At 40.7% G+C, this 27,123-nt stretch overlaps 1 protein-coding gene across 1 annotated transcript in view; it reads left to right on the top strand.

Annotated features, from left to right (window-relative positions):
- Window positions 1-23,195, top strand: part of INO80C (INO80 complex subunit C) — a 33,175-nt gene extending 9,980 nt beyond the window's left edge. Inside the window, exons 2-5 of the mRNA XM_042869396.1 lie at window positions 9,796-9,906; window positions 12,651-12,762; window positions 14,455-14,522; window positions 18,966-23,195. Coding sequence (XP_042725330.1) covers window positions 9,796-9,906; window positions 12,651-12,762; window positions 14,455-14,522; window positions 18,966-19,097 — 423 coding nt within the window. The 3' untranslated portion in view covers window positions 19,098-23,195. The remainder of the gene's footprint in view (window positions 1-9,795; window positions 9,907-12,650; window positions 12,763-14,454; window positions 14,523-18,965) is intronic.
- The last annotated feature ends 3,928 nt before the right edge of the window (window positions 23,196-27,123 follow it).

A 27,123-nucleotide genomic window follows, 5' to 3' on the forward strand; every position in this document is an offset into this window, starting at 1 on the left:
GGAGTAAAATCAGCCATATGTTGTCTGTTTTGGTACAGTCATCAGTATTTTTGTCATCCAGTTTTATCCAGTTAAACGTATGTATTCATAGGATAATGCATCTACAGTTTTGCATAAGTTTTGGAAACTGCTATTCAAAGCAGGACTGCTTGATGTTGAGGCTGTTAGACCTTTGGAGCATGTGACACAGCTACTGCTCTCTGATATCATGTACCTCTGGTAACTTTTTGAAGTTAAAAACAAAACATTTTTACTCTCGATTGCTTTAGAAGTGAATTATCTCATATGCCACTGTACCTTTATGGTCAGACTAGATGATCTTAATGGTCTTCTCTGACCTTACTGATTGTATGATTGTAGCTAACATTTGCCTTTCTGACATCGTGTGTCGGTATGAGTCTCAAATACCTAAACATAAATGAAAAAAATCTCAAGCAAGTAACTTTAGACTGAAGTCTTTGCAGTAAGACTGGTGAGATTTCCTCATGCATTGTGGCAGCAGGAAGTATAGTTAGCAGAGATGTAATGGAAATAAAATGAGAATTTTTATATGTTTCAAGTGACAATTAAGACAGATACAAAGAGGGCCTAAAAGTTGCAAAAAACAGGAAAAAAAAGTAAAGTTTTGTTATCTGTACCTGTTTACCAGTTAGTCCACAACTTACGGATATAAAACTAGAGTATTCTAATTGCTTGAAACTAATTAATGCCCTTCCCTGAAGAAAATACTCAAACTTTGTTTCCTGTCAAAACTGATAATGATTTACAGAATAAACTAAAATCAGCAAAGTGAGTATATTTTGCAGAATGCCATTGCTTTCTTGTCAGCCACAGGAGGTGGTATCTCTTTGCTTTCCATGTCTCTGATTCAGGCGCAGATAGGTGCATGGACTTGGATTCTACTCCAACTTGACCAAAGTTATTGGACAGAGGGATTTTGATATGCTCCCTGATCACCTGATCAGCATTACAGTGAGAAAAGCACATCAGCATAGTGTAATCCTCCGTTTTATTTCCCTGGAATTCTTTGACCTCAGCTGTTCTGTAGCAAATGAAGTACTGAAAACTTTAGCATGCAGTTGAGCCAAAGTCCTTGACTGAACTTATTTTTTTTCTCATCGAGAAAGGAAGGTACTGGCAGTTTTTATAAAAAAATCAATTGTGATTTACTACAGTCTTTCTTGCTACTCTATTTCCATACATTTTCAGTCATGAGGCCCATCAGTTTAGAAGATTTCTTTCTTGTGAGGAACCAAAATATTCTGTTAGCTGGGCTTAGTTTTATTTACTCTTGGAGAAAGCATGAATTAATGTGCTTTTTCATTCTATCTACGCTAAAATTTTAGCTCCAAAGCTGCTTCAGCATGCCATTCAGCTCACAATTTTGTCTAAGTTACATTTTTCTTACAATCATAGAATCATACCATAGAATAGAATGCCCTGACTTAAAAAGGACTGCAGTGGTCATCTAGTTTCAACCTCCTTCCTATGTGCAGGGTCACCAACCACCACACCAGGCTGCCCAGAGCCACATCCAGCCTGGCCTTGAATGCCTCCAGGGATGGGGCATCCACAGCCTCCTTGGGCAACCTGTTCCAGTGTGTCACCACCTTCTGGGTGAAAAACTTCCTCCTAATATCTAACCTAAGCCTCCCCTGTCTCAGTTTAAAACCATTCCCCCTTGTCCTGTCACTATCCACCCTCGTAAACAGCTATTGCCCCTCCTGTTTATACACTCCTTTCAAGTATAAAGAATAAAGAAATAAAGAAAACTGTCAAACATTATAAACAAGGAATAGTTTGAGTCCACAAAGTGAAATCTGAAAGTGAGAGTTCCTTTGCAATTATTTAAGCCTAAGGGAGCTTTGTGGCAAATGCAAATTAAACCACACTTTTCTGGGATAGTGTGCAGCTATTCACAGTTGTGTCCCAATTACATTTTATTTGAGGCTTTTCCCCATAGAAAATAGTAATATTCTTTTTACCTTAAAATATCTGTGAGTTAGAAAACTTTGTCCAAGTTTGGAAGTTTTAAAATGGAAAAATATGTTTGGCATCTGAAATCTCTTGAGGAGAAATCAAAGCTTTTATTGAAGACTGTTAGTCAATGATTGAAAGTTCAGTAATGTTGAAGAGTTTTCCTGGATATTTTTTTTCTTAAGTGAGCAGTACCAGTAAAAGGCAGCTCTTGTGTCACAAAATTGCTAGGCCTTTTTCTTCTAGTTTTCCAAGCAATGTTTGAGAGGTAGGAATGTAATTAAAATCTTACCCTCCCTTTGGCTGCATTTTTAATTCTGCATTCAATCCCTCACACAATGTAATAGAGCTTTGCTTCGGGGTGTTTTATACCTCTATCAAAGTGACTAAAGTAATTAGTATTTTATACATTTTGGTAAGTATTTTGTCACTGGGAGCACCGGTGCAGGTGAATGATAATGGTTTGAAGCTCAGGCAGTGACGGGACCCTAAATGGGAATGTCGCCTTTTAATCAAGAGCACTTGGAGTCTATGGTATTGAAATGCCCTACAGAGAACATAGAAAAGCCATCCATCACCTTGTGACAGTCCAATCTTTTAGCACATGAGTAAAATTTTATCCAGCCTTTCTAAGGCAGTTGGAACATAAGATGTTTTAACTCATCTCCAAACTGCGGTGCAGAAGCATAACGTGAAGATTGCTTTCTGGACGGTGTGTACGTCTTTATTTAGCATCTTTATTGATTTAGCGTGCAGCTGAATCTTCTTCCATGTCCCACTCCCACACCCCCAGTCCCCTTTTCATACACCAAACAGGGTGGATTATTTCTGCATTTTAGCTGTATGTTTGGAATTAATTTGCATCGTTCGTTAACTCTTGATGTTCAGTGCAAATACTCAGCAAGTTAGAAGGGAAGAAGTGCTGCCTTCCAGTGGGCAGGTTTTGTGGCACACACAGATAAGCTGCTGGACGGGGACCTGGGGGTCGTGTGGTCATACACACTTGGAATTGTAAACTATTACTATTATAACCATTCAGAAATCTCCTTTAAAGTATGCTAATTTAAACAAAAATGGTTTTGTTGTCAGGCCTTTAGGGCTTTCCTTTTGATTTCTAGTGGTAGAAACCTGCACCAGGAGCCTTGTCTTTTCCACTAGGAAGAGTTGGCATCAATGAAACTCGCTGACTTCAGTGGATTTTCTCCCAAACTACTGTGTGTGTGACTGAACACAATGCCCGCTCTACTAGCCAGCTGAAATCAAGAACATCGACCTGCACTGTAGTTCTCTTGTGTTTAGCAAATTGAGTTTCTCAGTATCCTACAGTACTGGGAACAAAATCTGCTGTGAATACACAAGATTTTTTCCCTTCTGGCATTCAAAGAGTTCCGAGCTGAAATCTTTTTTGTCCTGCCCCAAAATAAGCAGATGAAATCGTTTCATCATTCTGAAGGGAGAATGTTCCTAAAACACTACCATGTACCACAGAAAAGGCAAGGGAAATTCTATCAGGCTTCATTTCAGTGTTCCATTAGGTGCAGTGTCAGCTGGGATTCTGTTAAATAGCTGACATTCAAAATCTTCTCCCAGTTTTGGAAAGTCTGCTTCTATCACTGCTGCTGTGATCTGGTGACATCTCTGCACTTTTTCTGCATGGCATTATCACTCACTGTAATTGCTTGCTAGGGAAAATACAGGTATTATCTGTTTCTTCTAGAAATTACCATTTTCTTCCCTGGCTGCATGCTACAGTTTCATCAGGATGTTGCGGAACTTAAGCAAAGCTTCAAGTTCAGTCAGTTGTTCTACAAGTTGAATATTGCTGCTTTAAAAGTAACCTATTACCAAATAATAATAATAATAAATAGACAAATAGTAGTATTGAGGCAGAGTTAATGCAACTCTGTCAATGAAACAAAGAATCTCTTTGCAGTATTATGATTATGAAAATCAGCTGCCAAAAGTAACTAAGCAAAAATCACTTTAACAATTTCTTGAGCTTCACATACAAATGTTGGAGATAAGTGAGTTCCTCAGCAACCCGAACTAGGTGCTTGGGGCACTATTATCAACGAGTTTGAGTGCTTCATTTAAAACCAGACTGCTCTTATCACTGTTTTTCAGTAGTGACCTACAGCCCCCTAGACATCACTGTAAGACAGCGCCAGAGAATTAGAAATGGTGAATACAGAGAAAATGGATTTCAGCGTAAAACCAAAGCAGAAAACTACAGAGACAACTTCAATTGCTCAACCCATTGTACTGTTAAAACTAACTAAAGAATGATTTGCAGAAAACAGATAATCAACATTTACCATACTGGTTTTCCTTCCTTCAACTAGAGACTCCCCTTCTGGTTCTTACAGGATTTATTTATGCACTTAAGTTTTGTTTTGCCAGCACGTTGTACAGTTTACTTTCTATTTTAAAATTCTATTTTTAAATTTTGCTGCGTGAAACTGTGACATCTAGCAAAAATGGCCACAGAAGATCATATTGTACCTTCAGTATGTGCAAATCCTGTTTCTTTCTATGGCATGACATGCATGGTATGCACTGATAGGATACCAGAAATACACATGTTGGGGTCTTCAAAATTTGGTTCTCATGTTTCATATCTTATATGTTTCTTATATATTCTGTTATACAGTTTTCATCTTTGGGGAAAAAAAAGAAAGAAAAAAGAAAGAAAAAGAAGATTCAGACAAGCACTTTCATAATAAGCTCATTCTACCTGATATTCAGACTCATCAGACACCCATCCCAAATCCCATGGTGCTGATTCCACCTGGAAATAGCCAAAACAAAGAATTCGGCGTCCACGGTCTACAAATTCTGCTTGTGCTCTCCCTAACTAAAACCAGACAGATGGAGCACGCTTTGGAAATCATGTGAAAACCAATACATCTGCGGTAGGGAATTTGGAACAGAATATATTGAAAAAAAATTAACAGATCTACTAAAACCTAAGATTGAAACTAGCATACGAATAGGCAGCCTCCCAGTTTTCTCCCAGCATATGCAGTAGGGTCCAAGCTAGACTCATTCCTGGGGTTTGGCTTTACTCAAAAGAAATCAGTGCTAGGGTAGGAAAGCTTAGCTCAGGTCTGTTCTCCAGACAAACTTGTAGGACTTGAGTGTTTGCCACAAGTCTTTCCTTTCTAGACCCTTTGCTGTCTCATAGTGACACGAAGCCCTGAGCCTCAGTGAGTGGCCATCATCCAGTCCTCATCTGTAATGGAAGGGAGAGAGAACTGCATCCCACCCAGCTGGCATGCACTGAAAACTTGATAGATAGTCTTAGGAAAAGAATTGCAAAACAGAAGGAACACTTCCCACTATTGCTCCACTCTATCCCAGAAGGGTAACATCTATTAATAGTGAAATATACTGCCAACCTGTCATGCTGTGGTTGTGGTTAAAATTCAGCTAAAGCACATAAACACAATTTTATGGGAGGAATAAAACTGTACAAGTGGTCCCATAAGAAGTCTTTGACCTGCTGCCTATCACCTTTCAAAGCATGCAATTCCAGTTGAGGTTGCTCTGTGCCTGGTAATGAGGACACTCTAAAGCGGAGGCAGAGGAGAACAGAGGGAGGTGACATAGAATCATGGAATTGCTCAGGTTGGAAAAGACCTTCAAGATGATCAAGTCCAGCCACAACCTCACCATACCACCGTAACTCTAACAACCCTCCACTAAATCATGTCCCCAAGCACCACATCCAAATGGTTTTTAAACATATCCGGGTGACTCAACCAGCTCCATGGGGAGCCTATTCCAGAGCTTAACAACCCTTTCTGTAAAGAAGTTTTTTCTTGATATCCAATGGGACTTGGGAAGAGGTGGCAGCAGGGACGCCCATGGAGACTGACAGTCAGGGGAAGGGTCGATGAGAAGGCATGAATGACTGAATGCGGTGACTGATGGCACTTTTTATTGTTAATTTGGAGTAAACTAATGTAAGTGTTGTATTACAATCACAGCTGTACTACAATCACACCTTCACTTTTTTTTTTCAGTTAAAGAGAAAGTTTAAAACCGCTATGAAGAGTTTTAGCCCACGGTTGTGCTTTCTTTCCAGCCTCACTGCAAAGCATTTGGGATTACTGTAGGGCAGAGGGTAGCTGGCCGGGTAGTGAAAATGTGCTGAAGAACAGCTGTGAATTTCACAGGAAGGGGAAGTTCCCCCGCACATGAGTGAGGGTTACAGCACACATTGAGCAGTACATGTTCCCCACTGACATGCGCTTCCTCACTGCGCTGATGAGACTGTGATCCTTTGATAGGATACAAAGGGAATCTGAATTCATTCCTGTTTTTTTTTCCCCTAACATATGACAGTGAAGAATGAATGGTATCTTACAAACAAAATGACCACGCAAACAAGCACAGCTGAGAGAGTTTTGCTCAACTTATGTTAAAAGATAAAGATTACATTTACTTCACAGTAATTCTTCACTGAGGAATCTTCTTTCAGGCCCTAAATAATGTATTGCATTTGTCAGCGTGTTATTTACTTTCACAAAGGATGGGTTTTGCAGTATAAAGGTCTGCACTGGTAGATCTGCACTGGTTAAAATTCACTTGGCATTGTAAAAGCTTTAAAAAAAAATGCACCGAAAACGTGAAACAATAAATTATGTTTCTTAAGCTTTGCATCCCAACATTTTAAAACAGGCTGGACAACAATTTGTAGGTTGTTCAGACACTTCCAGTTCAGGGCTGAAAACCTGCTGAAAGTATCAGCTGGGAAGCTGCAGGCTGCACTGGAGCTGTGTGCAGCAGTACGTTGTTCTGGAAGCAGTGCTCCTGTTGAACTCTTTAATTCTCTTCCAGAAAGAAAAGCACATTTGCTGAGTATCAGCCCTCCATAGTGCTACTGCTATAAATCAGAGTCTTCATGCAAGCAATGCTGACTGAGTGAACTGGCATGCCTCTACAGTATGTCTTTTATCTCAGTTCCCTGCATTTTAACAGGGATCACAGTACTCAATCTTATTTGCTTTCCAGTCTGTACAGGGCTCCCAAATTGTGCTGTCAATTGCAGACTGCTGTGCAGCCCTGCACACCAGCCTGCCCCTTTACCTAGGAGAGGAACTGGAGAGGGAACCACTGCTTTCCAGTTGTTTAGGAGAGATCCCAAAGCTACTGCTCTGCTTCTGCCCCAGTGGGACCAGGTGATGACGTGGGTGCTCATGGGGCCAGGAAAGCAGCACCTACTGCTCCAGAACCTGCTGCCTCTGCCATTGTGCACAAGCAAAATTCACAACCTCAGCATCAGTTATCCTGACTCTTAGTGGCACTGATACCTGAAATCCCTCAGGAGGTGGTCTGGAAAAGAAACTACATGTCAAATTTACATTTGTGAGTTGTTCTGCCAGGAACAGTTCCTTGCTTTCCTGCCCAGCATGCCAGCAAGATTAGCACTGAACCCACAGAGAACAACCCAGTGAGGACACAAGTGTAATATGTACACAGAAATTAAGCACTGAGTGTACAAGGACACTTCCTGCCCCTTACTGTTTATCCATTTCTGTTTACTCTGTCTCAAAATGCTAGATGCTGTTATGAGACATTGTTCAAATGCTGCTTGAAACCTGTTTCATAAACAGTGGAATATTTAGGAGTAGATCACCAAAGTGGCAAAAGTAATGAAGTAATTAATTAGAAACTGCAGGATTGGATTTAAGACAGACCAAATGATACCAAGTTAAAGGAAAAAAGGCTTTGAAGAGCAACTGTGAGCACTCATTCCTCCAGTTACAGAATTTATACTGCTGATGAACATTATCAGAGGTAATTTATTCATCAAAAATAGTCTTGTATAGCAAGCCTTATCTTTCTCAAGATTAACAGTAAAGTAACATTCACTGCTGAAATCCAAAGTGCTGGAAGCGTGCATTTGCAGGAACACGGAAGTCTAGCAACATGTTGTATAAAGTCACTCTATTCAGGATTGAGTAAGACAGTATTTTCTCTGCTCATTCACGTAACACAGTTTATAAACATCCGTTTGCATTTCTTTTGTTTCTGTGACAGTCATTGCCTTTTGATATTGTCCTCAGCAAGGGAAGAATCAGATTTTAGCTACAGGCTTCAGTGTTCCTTCCCTGCTGTTACTATGACAGTATCCCTTGCAGCGTGGGCTTACAAAGTACCAACTGTGGTTTTGAAAACAGGTCATTCCTATTCATATATTTTATTTTAATAAGATGTTAGATACATGACCATTTTATCTGACAGCTTCTTTTCTTTGAATATGTAAGAGCTCTCTTTGCTGTATTACAGTATGTTGAGTAACTGATGTATTTCCCCAAACTAGAGTTCAGCTCGCATAGTTCCTAATCCTGTAATTACTTATGCGTGTAGTTATGAATACAAACACTTCCTTTGTAACCACATGGAGAAGGACATGCTTAATTTATAAAGGAGTTTATAAACATGAGGGAAATCAACTTTTTACACGGGTAGATAGTGATAGGACAAGGGGGAATGGTTTTAAATTAAACGAGGGGAGATTTAGATGAGATTTCAAGGGGAAGTTCTTTTACTGAGAGAGAATAGTGCCCTGTCCCTGGAGGTGTTTAAGGCAGTTGGATGGGGTCCTGGGCAGTCTGATCTAGTACTTGATCTAGCAGCTGGCAACCCTGCCTGTGGTGGGGAGGTTGGAACTTGATGATCCTTGAGGTCCCTTCCAAGCCAAGCCATTCTGTGATTCTGTGCTGGCTCGAGGACCTTGCTGTGTAGTCCCAAATTCTAGTGATACTCCCGTATTCGCTAATAATAATGATCCTTTTCTTTCTCCTACTTAAGAGCATGTATTAACACAGAAAGTTTTGCAGTGTAGATTTTCATGGAAAAACTTTTTTTGTTTTAAGTATTATCTATCTAAAGGCAGAGAAACATTTTAAACATCCGTTCAGTAAATCCTGATTTAGCTTTTAGTGAAGCTTTTTGTTGGTTAAGAAAAAAGAATCAAAGTATGAAATCGTATTGGTTGAACTACTGACTCTGTGGCAGAATTCTCATTGGCTTCAGTACAGATCAGGATTTCACTGGCACGTTTAAGTACATAGAGTGAGCACGTTCTGGTTAGCATAGACTTGTAGGGTGCTCGTAAAAGAACAGCACAGAATCGGCCATGTAGAAATATCAGAAATCGGTTGGACTGTCACACAACTTTCTTAGCTTTCCAATCACACACATTCTCCCACTGCTCTTCCTGCTGAATAAATAAGCAATAGAGAATAGCCTAGAGAACACCTACCAGTATCCATGTAGCTTTTGGGAGGTTTGCTTATAAAAATAATACATGTAATAAAATCTTTTTTTTTCCCTTCAATCCTTGTTCAAGCATGACCAAAGTCAAGGATGCAGAATAAACTGATTCCTCAGTTATTCTTTAGAATCTTGAAAAGAAACAACTCTTTATAAATGTTATAATCTTTGTTACTATCAGTGCTTTAATACCGAACACTCTGATACATCCAGCACACACTTGGGCTACTTCTGGTTTCACATTCTGTCTTGCACTTCATAGAGATGGCTTTCATTAATACTGAAATCAAACCAATGCTGTTTTTGGTCAGTAGCCTTCAGCCACTCTATTCCTTTTCTCCTCTTTATATGTCACTGTAAAGTACTTGACAAATGCTGTGTCATACATCCCCACTGCTGTCACTGCCATGCAGCATCTTTAAAAGATTCAAAAGAAACAGGCTGAACAGCAACAGGTTGGTAATAAAGCAGATGTGCAGCCTTTGGTTGAACTTGCTTGCAGTAACAAGCAGTAAGCCTGAGTTCTTTTTTCAGAGTGCAGGTGGAGAGGTCATGAATGAAAATAAATTTCTGAACACAGACTCCAGCACAGGATCAGTGGAAACAGCCGTCAAGCCGTTACCATTTAAAGATCCAAACTTCATTGTAAGTATACGAACAGTCTGAAATTCTAAACTCTTCAAATAAAACCCTGCCTAGATTTCTGTTTAACCACACTGCTAATGTAAATATTAAGAAAGTCAGCTTTACAGCCAAATAAAAGATGGGCAATTCTTTAGTAACTCACCTCAAGTCCACGGCACGTTATGGTCTGAAGTACACATCATATTAGAACATGAAAGTGGCAATCTTTCAGAGGGAGAACTACTGTATTAAATTCTGGAACAGAACTTGCTAGATTAAGGTAGGTGAGGAAGTCTTATGGTGCAGTATCTCACAAACTAGCAGAACTAGAAGGCACTATTTATACCACTGTACATGTAGAAATCCCACCTCCTAGATCCTAACCTGGGGAAGCTGCAAAATAATTGAACTGAAACTCAGCCACCTAGTCATTAGTGGCTGGCATTTTGCTCCTCTCCTATTCCCTGAAACTGTGACAGACCTGTGGTGTCTGCGCCTGCAGTAATTGCTAGATGTAGAAGCAAATGTTGTGTGCTCCCCAGAAGCCTTGTCTTCCAGCGTTCAGAAATCGTGTGAACCCTGACAGCTGATGAAATACAGCCTGCTAAAACAATGTGAGATTTAAATTGGGGGAGAAGTCGAAGGAAGGCTAGAGCTAGTCATGCTATCACTGCTGGGTTTGTTTTTAATATCTTGCTTTGCCAGGGCCAACTCACTGGCACAATGTACTAATGCTTTCTAGGCAAGCAAACTTCTCAGACTGCTGGTCTTAAGCCAGTACTTAGAAAGTAGGATTTTATCCCAGATTTAATTTTGTATGAATAAGAGGCAATATCCTCAGCATAAAACCTGAGTAATCAGGCTTCACACTGCTCACTAAGCAAGGCTTTGGCAGGGAGTGTAAAATTCATCTCTGACTTGCAAGTTGCTATGTGCCTGCTTTACAGACTTCCATCACAAGAAGAGCAGTCAAGGAAACAACTGCATTCTTGATTCACGCTAATTCTCCAGTGAGCATCTCTGGGAAACTGGGTTTAGTGGAAAAGCTCCATTTGTGCCCAGGGGCACTCCACATAGCTTCCCTATAGGATTTAAATTGCCTTAAGGCATGCTGAGCCTTCAATTCTTAGAGGGACATCCCCATTTCCGAGGAGGCAATGCAGAAGTTTGCATGCTTGAAATTGTAGTGAATGTACGGGGCCTTTAACAACTGCTTCAACACTGATAGGCAGTTATAATAAAATGTCATCATCCTGAATACAGTCAATAACTTGAGAAGAAATGTATTGAGGTTTAACTGGCCTTTTGTCTGTATGAACTGTTAACGACAATTTGGATTACTTTCTTCCAGCCCAGTTTACCTTAAACAAAAGAAAATGAGTCAAACATCATCCATCTCTTAATGTGCTTGCTTTTTATTGGCCTCACCCATACCTCTAAACAGGTGTTACACAGAAACATGATAGAGATTACTCTGTAAGCATTGAACTTCTGGTTAACTGTTCAGAGGACAGTGCCTCCTTTTTCTTTTCATTATGGATGAGAGACTCAAACCAGTAGCAAAACTTTGTGGCCTGCTGAGGTTGGGTGAAAAATAATGGCTGTGCAATGATTTGGGGGGGAAAATTCATGTAATGAACTTGAACTAGGAACGTGCTGGTATATCTGTTTCCATCTCATATTGCAACAGCCTCTGTTTTCAGTGGCTGCTACTAAGGTGTTACTCTCAGAGCAATGTTTGCGCGTACTTTCTGTAGTAGCTGTGCATTGCCAAAACAGATACATCAACAGCTCATGAACATTTTTTCTGAATATATCTTACATCTATGGAAAACAGCTTTCTCATTGAATCCTTTCTGCTATCATTCTCAGCAGTTCAGCAGCCTAATTTATAAACTAATCACAGCAGAAGTGCATTAGCAGAAAGAACTTTGCTGAGTTTTGATGAGACCGAGGTGGCAGGTAGTAATTATTAACTGCGGTAACTACAACTCCCCACTTCTGAGAACAGTTTCTGTTCTGAAATAAAGCTGTAAATCTGTGTCCTTTGATCATTTAGAAAAAGTACAGTATATTGTGCATCTTCTGTCTCTGGAGGAGCATAAATAAATTACTTCGCATTCCATTTAGTAAGCGAAACCAGCACTATAGCACCAGCAGCAAGCCTTCTGCGAGCATAGCTTTCAAAATGCAAAATTGCCTCAGCAGCCAGTATTCCATTTATTACTCCTTTTCTATCCCTCTATCATTTGAAAGAAAAATAAAATTTCCAAAAAGCTTCTCATATCATTCATTACATTTTGCAAGCTCAGTTATGTTTTCTACAGTCGCGGATTACTCAAACGAGCTGGAGCTGCACCTGTACTGTGCCATAAAAAAGGGAGAGACAATTTAGCCGTGTAATCACAATTTCAGACACAAGTTCATAGTATGAGTCCTAGTGTGATGGGAATTGCATACAGAATCCTGTAATCTCAGGCTAAACCTAACCACATTCATTTTCTCTTTCCCTGTAAAAAGCAGATTTTCATTTCCCTCAGTTAATCCTAAACTTATAGTAGCTCTTTGACATGGTCCAAAAAGTCTTTGTTTTTCTTGCAACTAAGATTAAAGAGTACAGTATATTAGTCTGCTGATGAAATAAGTGAGGATAACAAATGGTTCGTTACAAGGTGAGATGTATCTAAAAGACTATGAAGTAGAAGTATCATGCTCTGAAATGGTATTCTTCATTTTTTCTCTGAACATCATATTTTTAATTCTAGCACTCCAGCATTGGTGGAGCAGCAGCTGGCAAGAAGAACAGAACTTGGAAGAACCTAAAACAAATTCTTGCTTCTGAAAGGGCATTGCCATGGCAACTAAATGATCCTAGCTGTAAGCTGCTTAGACGCTTTGCTTGTATTTATAAATAATAAAATCCAGACAAATAACTTTTTTAAAAGTGAACCTGAGCTGTTTCATCAGTGAATGCAGTATCCTGCTTGAAGGGGGTCCATTTCTGACTAGCCTGATCACACAAGGGCCAAGGGAAAAGTAAGGTGACAAAAATGATTTGGAGTGTTGTGAAGAAGTTTGGATACATCTGGGGAATGAGTTCTATGTGAGAAGTGCATTTATCAGAGCCAGGTTAGAAACTTCTTGTTCCCATTGCGTTTTTGTCACCTCTTCTCTGCTGAGGAGCTGCCTGCATGTCTCATGAAGGTGTATCTGCACACCAGTAGCTGCTGCTTCATTAGCTCTGTTGAAACTATTATCAAGTGAGATTCTGCTAGCCACATACACATGGTAGCAGAGTCCTCAGCCCAAGCTTTCTATCCAGCTCCTTACCCAGATTCTTGGAAGCCTTAAGTCCTACATCCCCTACTTAGTTCAGCGCAGTTCAGACAACACTATTAGCACTCCAGATTACAGCCAGCTTGTGTAAAACCACAGGAGCAGAATTAAAACACTACTTTTAATCTCAATGTACTTCAAGGCAAGTTGTAAAGTACAATATTATTGAATTTAACTGGAGGTAGAATTTGTTCCTCAGATTTCATTCAAGCAACTGGAGGCATCTCTGAATTGGGCAGGTGCATATACATGTTGTCATTACTTGCCATTTTTTAAAGTGTTTTAGATGCAGCTGTTACAGAAGAGTGTAGGCTACTGTGTGTGCCTGCCTATTGTAGCCCACAGACTGCTGATTTCTATTAGCTGTTATTTGCAACAGTAAATTTAAGGGCTTTTTTAAGAGGGTGGCAAAAGAAATTCACTTGCATATTTAAGACCAGCTGTCCGTACAATTAATGTCTTTTGAATTATGGGACTATGATTTGACATGGATGGAGAGTTTCAATTTATCATAGCAGCCAAATGAGTTGCAAAGGAGTTCAGTAAGGAGTAGAAAAATGAGCCAGGTACCAGATAGTTTTGTAAACATTGAAAATCAGCAATTTAACTACTTAGCCATGCCAGTCATATCTTAAACACTCATATCTCATAAATGAATGAGACTTGGTATCTAAAGGGCATCAGAGAACAGCAATTTCCATCAGTTAATTTAAACATTCAGACAATTTTCTAGGTCATTGACTGGGCTTAAAGTGGTACATGCTTAAAGATTTAGCTGATTTAAAAGATTACGTTGCTTTTCTGGATTATAGCATTTCAGAGCTACAATCTTGAGCAGTGTTTCATGGTCTTACCATATAGCATGTGTGCAGTAATGGCTATCTGCTATTCTCTGCAACTGACTGCAAGGGAATTCGTTCAGACTTGGAGGAAATCAGCACACTTTAAATAGCTGTATTGCATTTCCTTCTGCAGAAAGAAAGAAAAATGGAACAGAATGGAGTTCTGTTTACTGAACTCTTGCATTACTGAAGTGAGCAGAATCAGGCTGTTCCTTACAGCACTACCAGGCTGAATGTTTTCAGAGGTGATTCTGCTTCACAGTTCTTTGCTGCTTTAACAGATACCTCAAATCAAACCCACTGTTTTAAATATTTGTTCTCTCTTCTCATTCTGGGTTTTCTTTTTAAAATGTATGTAATATACTGAACTTATCCTTTTGTTTCCCCCTAGACTTTAGTATTGATGCTCCTCCATCCTTTAAGCCTGCAAAGAAATATTCAGACATTTCAGGACTTCCAGTAAGTATTGTACTTTTTCTCTTCAAAGTTGGCATTTAACTTTCGACAATTAAATAAACTGGTACATGCCTCTGCAAGAAACATACATGCTGAGGCTGCTGTTCAGTCTTGCACTTAATAATTGTCCTGTGATTTAGGGCCAAACCCCAAATACTATCCCAGCATCTCCAAGTCCTCAGGATCTTAACAGATGCCAGGGCAGCTTAAATACCTTGCCCTGCCAGCTGGCTCCTATCACACCACTTCCCAGCTGTGGAGTCTGCACTGGTCCCCATCCTTCTCAACCCTGCTTTGTTACAATGAAAGCTGGCACCCCATATTCTCCATGACTTCAATTTTGCCAAGCTTTAAGCACACTGAAGCTTTCCATGCTCAGTGTTTCCCTGAGTCTTGGTTTTTTCACTGTAGCTTTTTGGGAAATTATCAGAAAGATGGTTAAGCAATGTCCCAAGAACAAGATTATGCAAAATGTTATCGGTCTTCACAGGTTGAAAAAAAAAAATGTTACCATTACTCACTAACTTCCTTTCAAACACATGGGCATGGATTTTCAAGCATTTTGAATAGCCCCATGCTGCAGTGCTGCAACTTGGAGTTTTGCAGATAGGTTGCTTGTGTGTCACAGATAGGCTCCTTCCCACGCTTTTGTTGTTTAAAAACAAAACAAAAACCTTAACTTGACCTTAATTATGGTTTAATTATGGTTTGCACGTGCTCCAAAAAGTCAAGGCAGTTGCAGTTTGGCACCTGAATTGTTAGAAGAGTCTGTTGGTACAAAACATGAGTCAAGTCCCTGAATTCTGCCCAACAAACATTTTGTATCTGCTGCTGATACTGTTCCTGTTTTACTTAAAACAGGTGTTAATAACAGTAACTTTTCACTTTGCCAATACTCAGGTTTACATCTTTTCAGTGATTGATTACGCAGAAGCCCATGCATTTACTACAACAGAAAAGAATAGGAAGGTTGCAGTTTAGACTATAGAAAGTACTAAGTAATGGTTACACTAAATAACTACAACGACAAGAACTTTGTAACTTCAGATAGCCTTACACAGATTCTCTGGGTCCCTTCCCTCAGTTGAATCCCTACTAGGGCACTATCCCACCTCACAGAGATGATGTTACCTCATAGGGATGCCTGTAAATGGTATGCTGATGTATGTTAACACTATAAAGCTCCGTATAAAGTTAACAGTTCCACCTTCAGAGTGAGATTTGAGTGATGTGCATCAGCTGGCAATATTCACTGTATGGTGCAGATAAAACAAAGGATTAAACGCATTCTTACTAAGTGGGCACCTTGCATTCTGTGTACCGAATTAGATAAAAGTCCCTGTTGGGAAAACAATGGGTGAGCACTTAATTGAGGGCTGCCTGAGAGTGGATTCACAGCACAGGGGGACCAAAGAACAGCTGTAGAGCCAACGGTAATCCTTCACATCCTAACATTTGAGTTTTTGATTTGACAACATCTATCATCTTTGACTTTTTCAAGTAACACATTTAGAAAAGCCTCCTAGGAGGTGGCATGTTCTCAGCTCTGCCTCCAAACATGATTTGGAAGGGAAATGAGTTGCTTGGATCAAGGCTGGTAACCCACTGTTCAGAAGGAAATGCGAAAACAAGATCTCCCTCTTTTTCCTCTACTCTCCTCTTAGCATTGCTTTGCAAGTGGCATTCACAAGAGGTGCTGTTAAAACTGCAACAGCACCTCTGCTGGGCTTAAATGGGGCAGAAGGCATAAAGGATTAAATCCTTGTCTGCCCCATGTCCAAGGAACCAACCAGTTCTTCCCAGCACCAGCCTTTGATGGGTTGCAAAGCCAGTCAGTCATCACAGCTACAGCAAGATGGCGGTGCAGGTGTAAGTGAAGAGTGTCCCTGACAGCTAAGGGGCAGGCTGGCCACTGCAAGCAGACTTCTACTCCCCAACTTTCCTTTACTAGCTTTTGCTTTCCATCAGTGATCTACACATTGTTCTGTATTAACTATTGAACTTAGTGTAAATAATCTCCATTCTGTAAGATTCCATTCAGTGCTGGGTTTGTGTTTTTTGTTTTTTTTTTCCTCTGGCCTTTCCACTTTAAAAAAAATAAATTCCACCCTCGAATCGCAGTGTGGCTCATTTCCTATTTTACGCAGCTTGTGAGGTTACCCCAGGCTCTGGTAAAAAATACCATGTTTAAAAAAAGTCTTTTGTATTAAGAAAGATAACTGAGACAGTGTGTCCTCTAAATTGCTGAGCCAGAAATGTTGCCTAAGAAGCACTGAATTTATTTTAAAGATTTCTACTAGGAAGATATGTGGAGTAATAGAATATCTTAGAAATCTAGTATAAGAAGAATGTCCTGATATTTTCTATTTGAAATCTGAAAGCCTTTGTATAAGATTGTATTTTGTATGGGAATGCTGGATTCCCCATGGAGAAAGAAAAAAAAAAAAAAAAAAAGTAAAATAAATTCCTTAGCATTACTCATTTAGGAAAGAATTAAATGGTCTAGCAGGTACAAAAAAAAGAGAAGTGCATTAAAATACTCTCATTAGTACATCTGCAGTTATATTAACTGCCACAATTAAATTCTATTGATTCTCTTCTCTTTCTCTGTGTAACACAAATGGAATTAAATTTACCACTGGTCTAAGCAGAGCAGTCAATTTATCTTTGTAAAGCAGCCTAGAACTCAAAAGCTATTACCTACTATATTGACATTGCAAAATAAAACTACTATTTCCAAAGTTGCAAGATGAGTATTTAGATACATTAACATGCAAAACACAGTAATTCAATGTAGAGCAGATTTTAAAAACTTCAAATATTTGAACATCTCTTCCTTTTTACTATAGAAACAGATCAAGATAATTTATTGTATTTGAAGAGCACGTATTTGTGGTCTTTGACTTAACTTTAAAGTACAACAGAGTTCTGTCTCTGTAAAATCCTCTTCACTTTGCTATTGCCTTGTAGTTATTGCTGAAGCACTAGGTTAAGTTAGTGACACGTACTGTATGTTAGTTGCCAAACTACGCATACGTCATGTTAACACGTGCAAGCAGTGCAGCCCAGTGTGAAGTATAAGAATGGTGAAGAAATGCCATAATTTTAACATTGGTTGATGTGCAACACAAATTGCAGATATAGTTTGGCCAGTCTATTACAGAGTCTTGCACTTTGGAGAAGCAGCCTGCTTGCTTAGCTTTTCTTTAGATACCTAAGGCCAAATTTAAAATGTGAAATAAAAGTAAATTAACACCTGCTATAGCCATAAAGTTACCACCAGGAATAAATTTACTTCTAATGTCCTAACTTTGCCATTTGTCTGGAAATGAATTGATGGCTTGCCTGCTAGCTGCCTACGTTTAATTAACCTTATAGCATTTCTTTGTAACGAGACATGCTACAAATAACACCTTATTTTCTGCTAAGCCTTATCAGGCCAGAGGATTACGTGAATTGTTCCACGCTCAACGTATCCTTTCCATCCTAAAACTGGTGGAAGGCTGTGTGCTTTAACACTATAACACTTTGTGCCTTCCTGGCCTTTTTGGCTTCACTAGCAGCGTCTCAAGAGATTTCAGCTGCCTGTGCCTCACCACCAACTCCCATTGAGGAAAGGAGCACAGGACACTTGCGGGGCATTGGCACTTTGGAATATAATAGCAACATGTCGCTGCTGTCTTGGAGGCTGAAGGTGGAGAGAGGGTACCTTCAAGCCTACCATCCTCCAGCCCAGCCTCCTGTGCTGCTCTGAGTCCATAGGAGCTCAGGGTTTCTGTAGCGACAGGGAAGGGGAGAGGATGGAATGAGATTGGCACCGCTCCCAGGCACTCGAGACCCAAATGCAGCAGAGGATGTGAGCCCAAGGCTAGCTGGCCAGGCTCTATCCTGAAAACAGATGACTGCAGCAAAGCAAAGAGTGGAGTTCAAATTTCTTATCAGTTCAGTCACAGCACCATAAGCTGAGACTCTCTTGCTTTAGCAACCACTTTAAAGTAAATTAAAAGCTAAGTTGTATTGAGGAAGAGAAAAATCAGTCCAAAGCTATCCAAGCACCCATAATTCAGCCTCTTTGTTGGGCAATTTGCTGGCAGCAGCCTGATTGTTTGGAGAGCTGCCTTGGGAGAGACTGCACAAGGCACAGAGTTGCTAGGGTGAGTTTAGAGAGTTGGGGAATTTCTTTTGCAGTGTTTTGGATGAGACTGTTCCAGCCTTCTATGATGTTTAAAGCTTTTCTAATGTGACTTTATAGGCGTTAGTTAACTCCTCATAAATTTTGACGTGAGGAAGAAAACGTACAAACTTTTGGTCACATGCTAGAATAGCAGCACTGTTACTAAAAAAAAGGAAGTCAGTAATTTCTGGTCTCATAATTATGTGTTTTATTAGAGTATTTTGATTAGAGATTTTATCTGAACAGTATCTTCTCCACTGTTTCTTTTCCAGGCAAATTACACAGATCCCCAGAGCAAGCTGAGATTTAGTACTATTGAAGAATTTGCCTATATTCGGATGCTGCCTTCAGATGTGGTTACAGGATACCTGGCTCTAAGAAAAGCAACGAGCATTGTTTCCTGAAAAGACCAAGTATCACTGTGTGTCACCTCTGAAATGGTGCTAGGTTTGAGAATTATGACAGAGACTGCCTGCAGGATTGAGGTTCCTTCAAACTCACCATTGATATTTACATCTGGAAGTTGTTGATGACACACGGATTTGAATGAACATGTGGATTTAATTCTGACAAATACTTACATTTGTTACTTTTCCATTTTGTAAGCAATTTGGTTTGGTGGCCAAGGTAACTTAAGACCTTAAGGACATGGATCGGCACCATAACGTCCAAGTTATATGTAATTTCTTTAGAGACAGGATTTCATTCCCACTCTATTTATAAAGTACTGATCTGGCTCAGAAGAATAAACAGCCAGTTAAATAAAGGAAAAAGTTCCAAGACATTCCAGCTTCCAAGACCTGCCTTGCAGATGTGCTTTCCATTTGGCTATGAAGAAGCTCATCCCACCTGTAAAAATCCAAGTTAACATACCAGCTAAGTGCTGCTATTGGGATGAATGCTTATGGTACAGAGCACTGTGAACAGCTTCACATTGAAGCTTCATTGAAGAACAGTCGGCATACATAAAGGTGGACTCAAAGTCATTTAAAATATCTTTATGAGTATGTATAATAGACTCAAGCCACATCACCAGGAAACTCTTAGTTGTGACACTTGGTATTTTTTGAGTGCTTCCTTCCCAACTCAGCTGTTCTGCCTCTGCTAGTTGGTTCATTATTATTACTAATCAGTACGGAAAAAGTACTTATTTCCCAAACTTTTTAGGAAAGGATGCAATAATAGCAGGAATTCCTCTGCCAGCAGCATTCTGGCACTCAGATAGTCTTCAGCAAGGCAGGACCTCCTAGATGAGGGCACTGACCTTTGCACTCTGAAGTAACAGGAGAGTACGTGAGAGCAACTGAAGGTCAGAGAAAGGAGAAGGAAGGAGAGCTCAGCCTCTTGCTGGGGGTTGACAAGTACTTGCTGACATCAGAAACAATTGTGATTTCCTGAAACTAAGCTGGGGGGGATGCGGGCAGTCCTTACTTCATCCAAGTTCCATCATGGACATCGTGACATTACGCAGGTCCCCTCTTGGAGGGCACAAGGAGCACACATGGGGACTAGTTAATGTCTAAACTGCATCTTCAATGCACATTTCTATAGCAATGATAATTATTGGAACAGACGTTTTCTCATCGAAAGAATAAATAACAGTAGTTTAATCTCAACTCTAAAACAGGAAAAATAGCTTAACAATGGGGTACATTGTTCAGTGAATGTATGTGGGACTCATTCCTTGTTTTTGGTGATCTAATATTTACAACAACAAAATAATTTGAAAAGTCTTTGACATGCTTACAATAGATCTGTCAAAGATCTGGATACCAGATAATGCTGCAACTGTATCACAGAACAAAAAATAATAGGACAGGATATTTTCCTTCATGCCAGTAGGCATCCAAGCCACATTCTCTTTGCATTTGAGTTTTATAATGGCTATTTTAATAGAAGATAAGTTTATAAGATAAGCTTAACATTAATATGAAAAGCAAACGCAGAACTGCTCTAAGATCACTTCTGCTTTAAGTAAACAGACACCAGCTTAGAAAATGAGATTTCACCAGCTTATTCTCTCCCACAAATATTTTCAGCATTCTTTGAGAATGACTGCTTAGGAGCACAGGCTCCCTCCCCGTCAGAAGTGTTCCAGGCACTCCTGCACTGAATGCAAAAGTGTTACTTTTCCCAGCTAATTTCTACTGAACGGTCTTTATGCAATCCATTTTCAAAACCTAAGCGTCTTGACGAATTGGCATCACATAAGTAAACATGGCTCTTAGGTTTGGCAAAAACGTTATCGACTCCTCAGTGCTTTCTAGCCATGCCATGGCTACTGGATTCCCATCTCACTCCTTGTTTTTAACTTTGTTTGCTGCAGGCCCTCTTTTCTTGGTATGCAGCACTCCACTTACTGTGCAGTATTCGTTTAAAGTCAGCCACTGAAACCATGCAGTTTTACACTGATCAACAGCAGTTTACTATGTGCAGCAGTTAAAAGGTATTTGTTTGAGCAGGAAAGTGAGAACAGAAAAGATCCAGTAGCCAATGTGTTGATCAGTCCAACTAAGTTCTTTTTGGGAATAGTTTTTGGGCTGCTGCTCTCATCAGTGGCTTCTGGGAGAGAACTGTGCAACAGCAGCATTGCTGTACACAGCAGAAAATATGGATAAGTGAAGAACTACTCTGTGCCACAGACTATTTTTGAAGTATGTATTATTGTCAGCCTCAGAAGAAGTGAAAATTGAGACGTGCATTTATATTTAAGAGTAATTCCAGGACATAAATAAAAGAAACTGAATTTAAATTGCAGAGAGGACTAAAGAAAGACATTCAAAATGACAAGCAATGACAAATACCATTTCAGACTTTGGGAAAATATGTTTCGACAAATACTGCTGACACACGTGTAAAGTGAAAAAGCCAGCAGTCACAGCAGTGACCAATCTGTTGATGTACAGATATTACTGCCTAGAAAGTATCACCTGGGTATGCTACATACTACAGATGTGGATGGCTTCAGCCTGCAGTTTGTGGGGCAGCAATGCTGGCAGCAGCATTTCCAGAGGGAAGGCGTGTGCTGCAGACAGCTGAGAGCAGCAGCTTCCCCAGCAGCCGTGGCTGCTGCCTCCACCCTTCCCATCCCTTTCCAGATGGGAGAGCAGGATTGCCTCGGCTCCTTCCTTGCCGCTTCCCTGCTTGTCTGTACAGCAGTTCCACGCTTGAAAGCTCTCTGCCTTTTCCCCTGCCTTAGCCCCATATCCTGAAGATCGCCAAAGTGCAATTTAGAGAGGCACTGCTCATTTTGGAGCCCTGCTGTTTCACTGTCCTATATTCCCATTTTCTCTTCTGAAAGCATTGTAGAACCCCATAGCATTGCTCCATATAGTCTTTCACAGATAAGAGTAGCAGGTGTGTGCAGGGAGACATGCCTTCATCTTTTTTGACAGAGACCAGCAAGTCTCAAAGCTCTTACAGCACAAGGTGACTAAAGTAAGTGCAAAGCAAAGGGCTCTGCACTGGCGAGGCTGCACCTTGAGTTCTGCGTTCAGTTTTGGGTCCCTCACTACAAGAAAGACATTGAGGCATTGGAGTGTGTCCAGAGAAGGGCAACAAAGCTGTGAGGGGTCTGGAGGGCAAGTCTTATAGGGAAGGGCTGAGGGAACTGGAATTGCTTAGTCTGGACAAGAGGAGGCTCCGGAGAGACCGTATTGTTCTCTGCAGCTACCTGAAAGGAGGTTTGGTGAGGGACTATTGACCCTCTTCTCCCAGGTAATGGTGACAGGATGAAAAGTAACAGCCTTCAGTTGTGCCAGGGGAGGTTCTGTTTGGATATTTGTAAAAACTTCTTTGAAAGAGTGATGAGATGAGACAGTGGAACAGGCTGCCCAAGGAGATGGTGAAGTCACCGTCCATGGAGGTATTCAAGAACTGTGTGGATGTGGCACTGCAGGACATGGTCAGTGGGCGTGGGTTGGTGGTTAGACTAGATGATCTTAGTGGTCTTTCCCAACTTTAATGACTCTATGACTTCTTAATAATGAAAAATATCAAAGTATAAATGAACTAGCATAAGATTTAAAAGCTTTAGTAAATCCCTTCTGTTAAGAATAAAGCTCAAACTCACTGCATAATTATTTTTTTTTTTCCTGAAGATGTAAGGTAGTAAATTAATCCAACAATAATTTATTTCTAGAAAACTTAAAATTGCCTCTAATGTACGTGGTTTATGTACCCAGACAAAATAGCACATAGCTTTTTCATTCTGAAGCACTTCGGGGAAGAAGCCTTACAGACGATGTTAGGTTCCAGGAAAAATAAAAACAACTGACAACTGACTTTGTGCTCTGTTAACCAAGAACAGTCAAGCAGTATTCTGCATTACTTCTAAACAGTTCAGTCGCCCCAGGATGGTGATACAGCTATTACTAGAATTTGAAGAAATCCATTATTTCCCTCATTTTAGTGTGTGTGTCGCAATTGCAAACCACTTTTTCTCTGCTGGGTGGGTGGGCTTCAACAGAGTAATACATCATGCAGTAAATCACTGAAGTCCATTTGATATCTGTAAGTGTTGCTTGGCTCGGTTTTCTACTATCTGAGAAGCTGTACTGAATGCAGTCTTTTCAGTTGATTACCCTATTGTAAATCACAGCCTACAGACAGCAATAGCAATAATCTCTTGGGAAATCTAATAATAATAATAACTAACTGCTTAAACTACTGCTAAGCATGGCTTGTATAGTTGTATGTGGTTTAAGACCTCTGAGGTCACACACGTTAAAAACAGAACAGCATTTTCTCTGACACTGTAACCTAAAATCAATAATTGGTATATAAAACCTGAAGTGGCAGCAGACTAGATAAGTCGGTTCAGGCACTCAGCATGTTTACTGTTTGCAAACACATTCTCTGGGCATTATCTCCTGCCAGCTGCTTGTGAGTGCTGTGCCTGTCACTTGGCTGCAGTATATCCAGCACAGCACTGCAGCCAGCTGCACTAGTTCATGGGCTATCCAAAGTCTTCTCCAGCGTCCCAAATCTCACGTGCAAATTTACTCTTATCTCAAGTGAAGAAATTGTTTGCACCATACGTTGCACATGCAAACAGTATCTCTTTTCTCTCTAAGCCTTGGCTCCAAAGCAGAGTTTGCATCAAACAGAGAAGTACCCTAAATGTACGAACTTAATGTTTCAACGTAGATCACACACCAGAAAGTTCTCAATGTAAAAATTTGGAATTCCTCAAGACTGCTTCCTACCTTTTAATGGGAGCAATGAGTAACAGGGAATGTCTGAATTTAGGCTGTGATCACATCCATGTTCTAAAGGACAGCAGTTTTCCTACACTCTTGATTCACTTCTCCCAGGACATAGAGGTCATCACACGCACGCATCACCTGCATACTGTGTTTCAGCTCACTATGTGCACTGAGAGGACAGGGGACAGAATTAAGGATCTGTTAACATGCTGCTCTGTTGGCCAAATCCTCTCACGTCTTCCAGCTTGGAAGCTGGGTGCTGGTAGTCCCTGCATGTTCACAAAAGAGAGGGAAGGAGGGACCCCATCCACACAGAAGAGTCTGTCTCTGCTCTGAAACCGGCTCAAACAATTAGAGTGGTTAATAGAGCAATGCCTTTAGGCCACTGCTGCTTACAGAGTGTCAAGAAACTGTACAGCATGCACTTCCCCTGCTCTGTGACTACAGCTCCATCCCTCACCAGGTGGCTAAGCCAACAAAGAACACAGAATACCCCAAGTTGAAAGGGGCCCACAAGGATCAAGTCCAACTCCTGGCTCCACATAGGACCACCCAAAAATCAAACAAACAAACCCTACATTTGAGAGCATTGTCCAGATGTTTCTCAAACTCCGGCAGCTCAGTGCTGTGACCACTGCCTTGATGCTTTGAGGAGCCTGTTCCAGTGTCTAACCACCCTGCAGTGAAGAGCCTTTTCCTAACCCAGTGGGGCTGAATATATGCAGGCAGACTCGTGAATGGGAGTCTGCCTTCCGGCTTTGGACAAAAATGCTCCCAACTGAAAAAAAAAGCTGGCAGCCTCTAGGAGCAACTCTGAGCAGCACTTCTTTCCAGGGAGACAACAGAGGCAGTGTGGGGTCTGATACTATCAGTAATAAAAAGGAAATGTCAGGACTTTCACCAAGTGCTGGACTTAGAATAGGGTAAATGGATATGCATTGGGATTGCAGAACAAACTGCCTTGTCAATATAAGGCTATGCCAAAGAGAAAAAATTATAAAATATATAAACTTTATAACGTACTATAAAGTAAATTTATAAAATACTCTGTGGGTGATTCTTAATTCTGTGAAGCACAAATAGGACATTAGTGTGGCTTCGTATTTGGAACAGAGAACGTAAGTAGATCATAACTCACTACTTCACACTGCTCCCTTCTGGAAGGTATGTCAGACACAGAGATGTAGAGCCAATGGCTGCCATCATTCTCGTGTACAAATGAAGCAGAGAGCAGCTTATAGGCATGAGCCTCGTTCTCCTCTCAAACAGCCTTTCGTTACTGAAGCCAATGGCAAAGCACAAGCAGCCAGATATTTGTTATCCTCTGTTTCTTGTACCAGGCTGTGCAAAACACCAGTGCTAAGAAACAAATACGTGCAATTTCCTCCCCTTCCCATGAGCTTTGTAAATTGAGAGTTAGTTATTACTACCCTTCCAATGACACAGGAAATATTCCATGGAATTATGCTGGTTTGGCCCTGTGCTTTCATAACCCTTGGGAAATGGCATGTCAAACCCCTGCCTGTTTCAGGGAAATCTCATCTGCAAACAGTTTATTTCAGCAGCTGTCTCCACATTCTTCTAATTTATCTTAGGATGAATTGGAAGCCAAATTCTCCACAGGCCTTGATGTGTCCTTCTGAAGTACCATACTGGGACAGAGAATGCAAAAGCTATCTTCCCTGTATATTTCCTGGACACAATGCCAGTGGGACATGCAGACTGCTCTGGGGCAGTGACCTTCACAAGGACTGTTTATAGCTTCTAGAAAAAAAAATAAATAAGCCACATGGATGATTTCTGGAAAAAGCAATGGAACCCTGCTCTTAACATGCACACTTTGTTCACTGCACTTAGCAGCTTCCCAATTCCCTAACCCTTCTATGAATTATGACAACAGAACAAGTGGGGACTGCACACTATTCTGGTGATTTGGATGCTCACCGGAGAATGGAAAGGTCCTTTAATCTGTTAGGCAGAAGAGACTAAGCCCGTATCAAAGAGTTGGGGGAAGCATCCTCCTCTCTAGGCTATTGGGTAAGGAGAGCAGAAACTGCAGCAGCATCCCTGTCCTGACCGTATTGCAAATGAAGGCAATAACCCACAATTGGCTTTTTGCTGAATGATCTGGAACAACAGTGCAAATACACATAAGTGCTGCATCTGCTGCTGGAGAAGAATCTGTGGGCAAGAGGTTGACACTGAGCTGCTTGGCTCTGTCAAGGCTGGCATGTCTCAAAGGCAGGGCTTCAGATGTCAGGGCAATCATCCAGGATTCATCCATCACTCGTGTGAGGCTACAGAGCACTGCAGGTTTGGGCACAACTGAGTAAGTTCAGCCCGCATCCCTTTTGGGGAGCTGCTTCTCCTTGAAGCCTTAGGAACACGCTTTACCAATTTGGTGGATTTTAACTCAACGCCCTGGCCAACTCGAACAGCACATACTTCTTGTCAGTGAAAGGTTCCCAGTATTGCTCCGGGTACTGGATCAGAAGGGATGAAAGCATGAGTAGCAGAGGAGGGGAAAAGAACAAATCAAGGACAGACAGGGCCCTGATCCTTATGCTAGATCCTTTCTGCCATCAGGCCATTAATCTATCTCCAAGATCTATTTAACAATACACTCTACTTCCTGCTTTTCCAAATTTACACCACAAACTCAAGCCAATATATTTGAGGAGACAGGAATGGAGGTAAGAAAGCCAAGGTGTAGATGGAATTGAACTTGGCAAGGGATGTGAAGAACAAGAAGGGATCCTTTAGATACATTAGGCAGAAGGGATGAGCAAAAAAGAACGTGCCTGACCAATCCAGTGGATTTCTATGATGGAGTGATGGCATCTGTGGACAAAGGAAGTGCAAATGATGTCTTCTACCTGGACTTATGCAAGGTCTTTGACATGGTCCTGCACTACAATTGGAGAGATATGTATTTGAAGGTGGACTATTATGCTGGATGGTTGTAGCCTGAATGTTCTTGTCACTGGCTTTATGCCATGTGGAGGCTGATCAGAAATGATGTTCCCCAGGCATCTGTTTCTGAACCAGTGCTTTTCAATGTCTTTATCAATCACACATACGCTGGGATTGAGTGTACCCTCAACAAGTTAACTGATGACACCAAGCAGGGTGGTGCAGTTGACACAATAGAAGGGAGGGATGCTATACAGAGACTTGGACATGCTCAAAAAGTAGGTGCATGAAAATCTAAAGAGGTTTAACA

Source organism: Lagopus leucura, unplaced genomic scaffold, assembly GCF_019238085.1.
Source record: "Lagopus leucura isolate 7727_CA_CO unplaced genomic scaffold, USGS_WTPT01 Super-Scaffold_100002, whole genome shotgun sequence".
In the NCBI taxonomy this organism is placed as follows: Eukaryota; Metazoa; Chordata; class Aves; order Galliformes; family Phasianidae; genus Lagopus; species Lagopus leucura.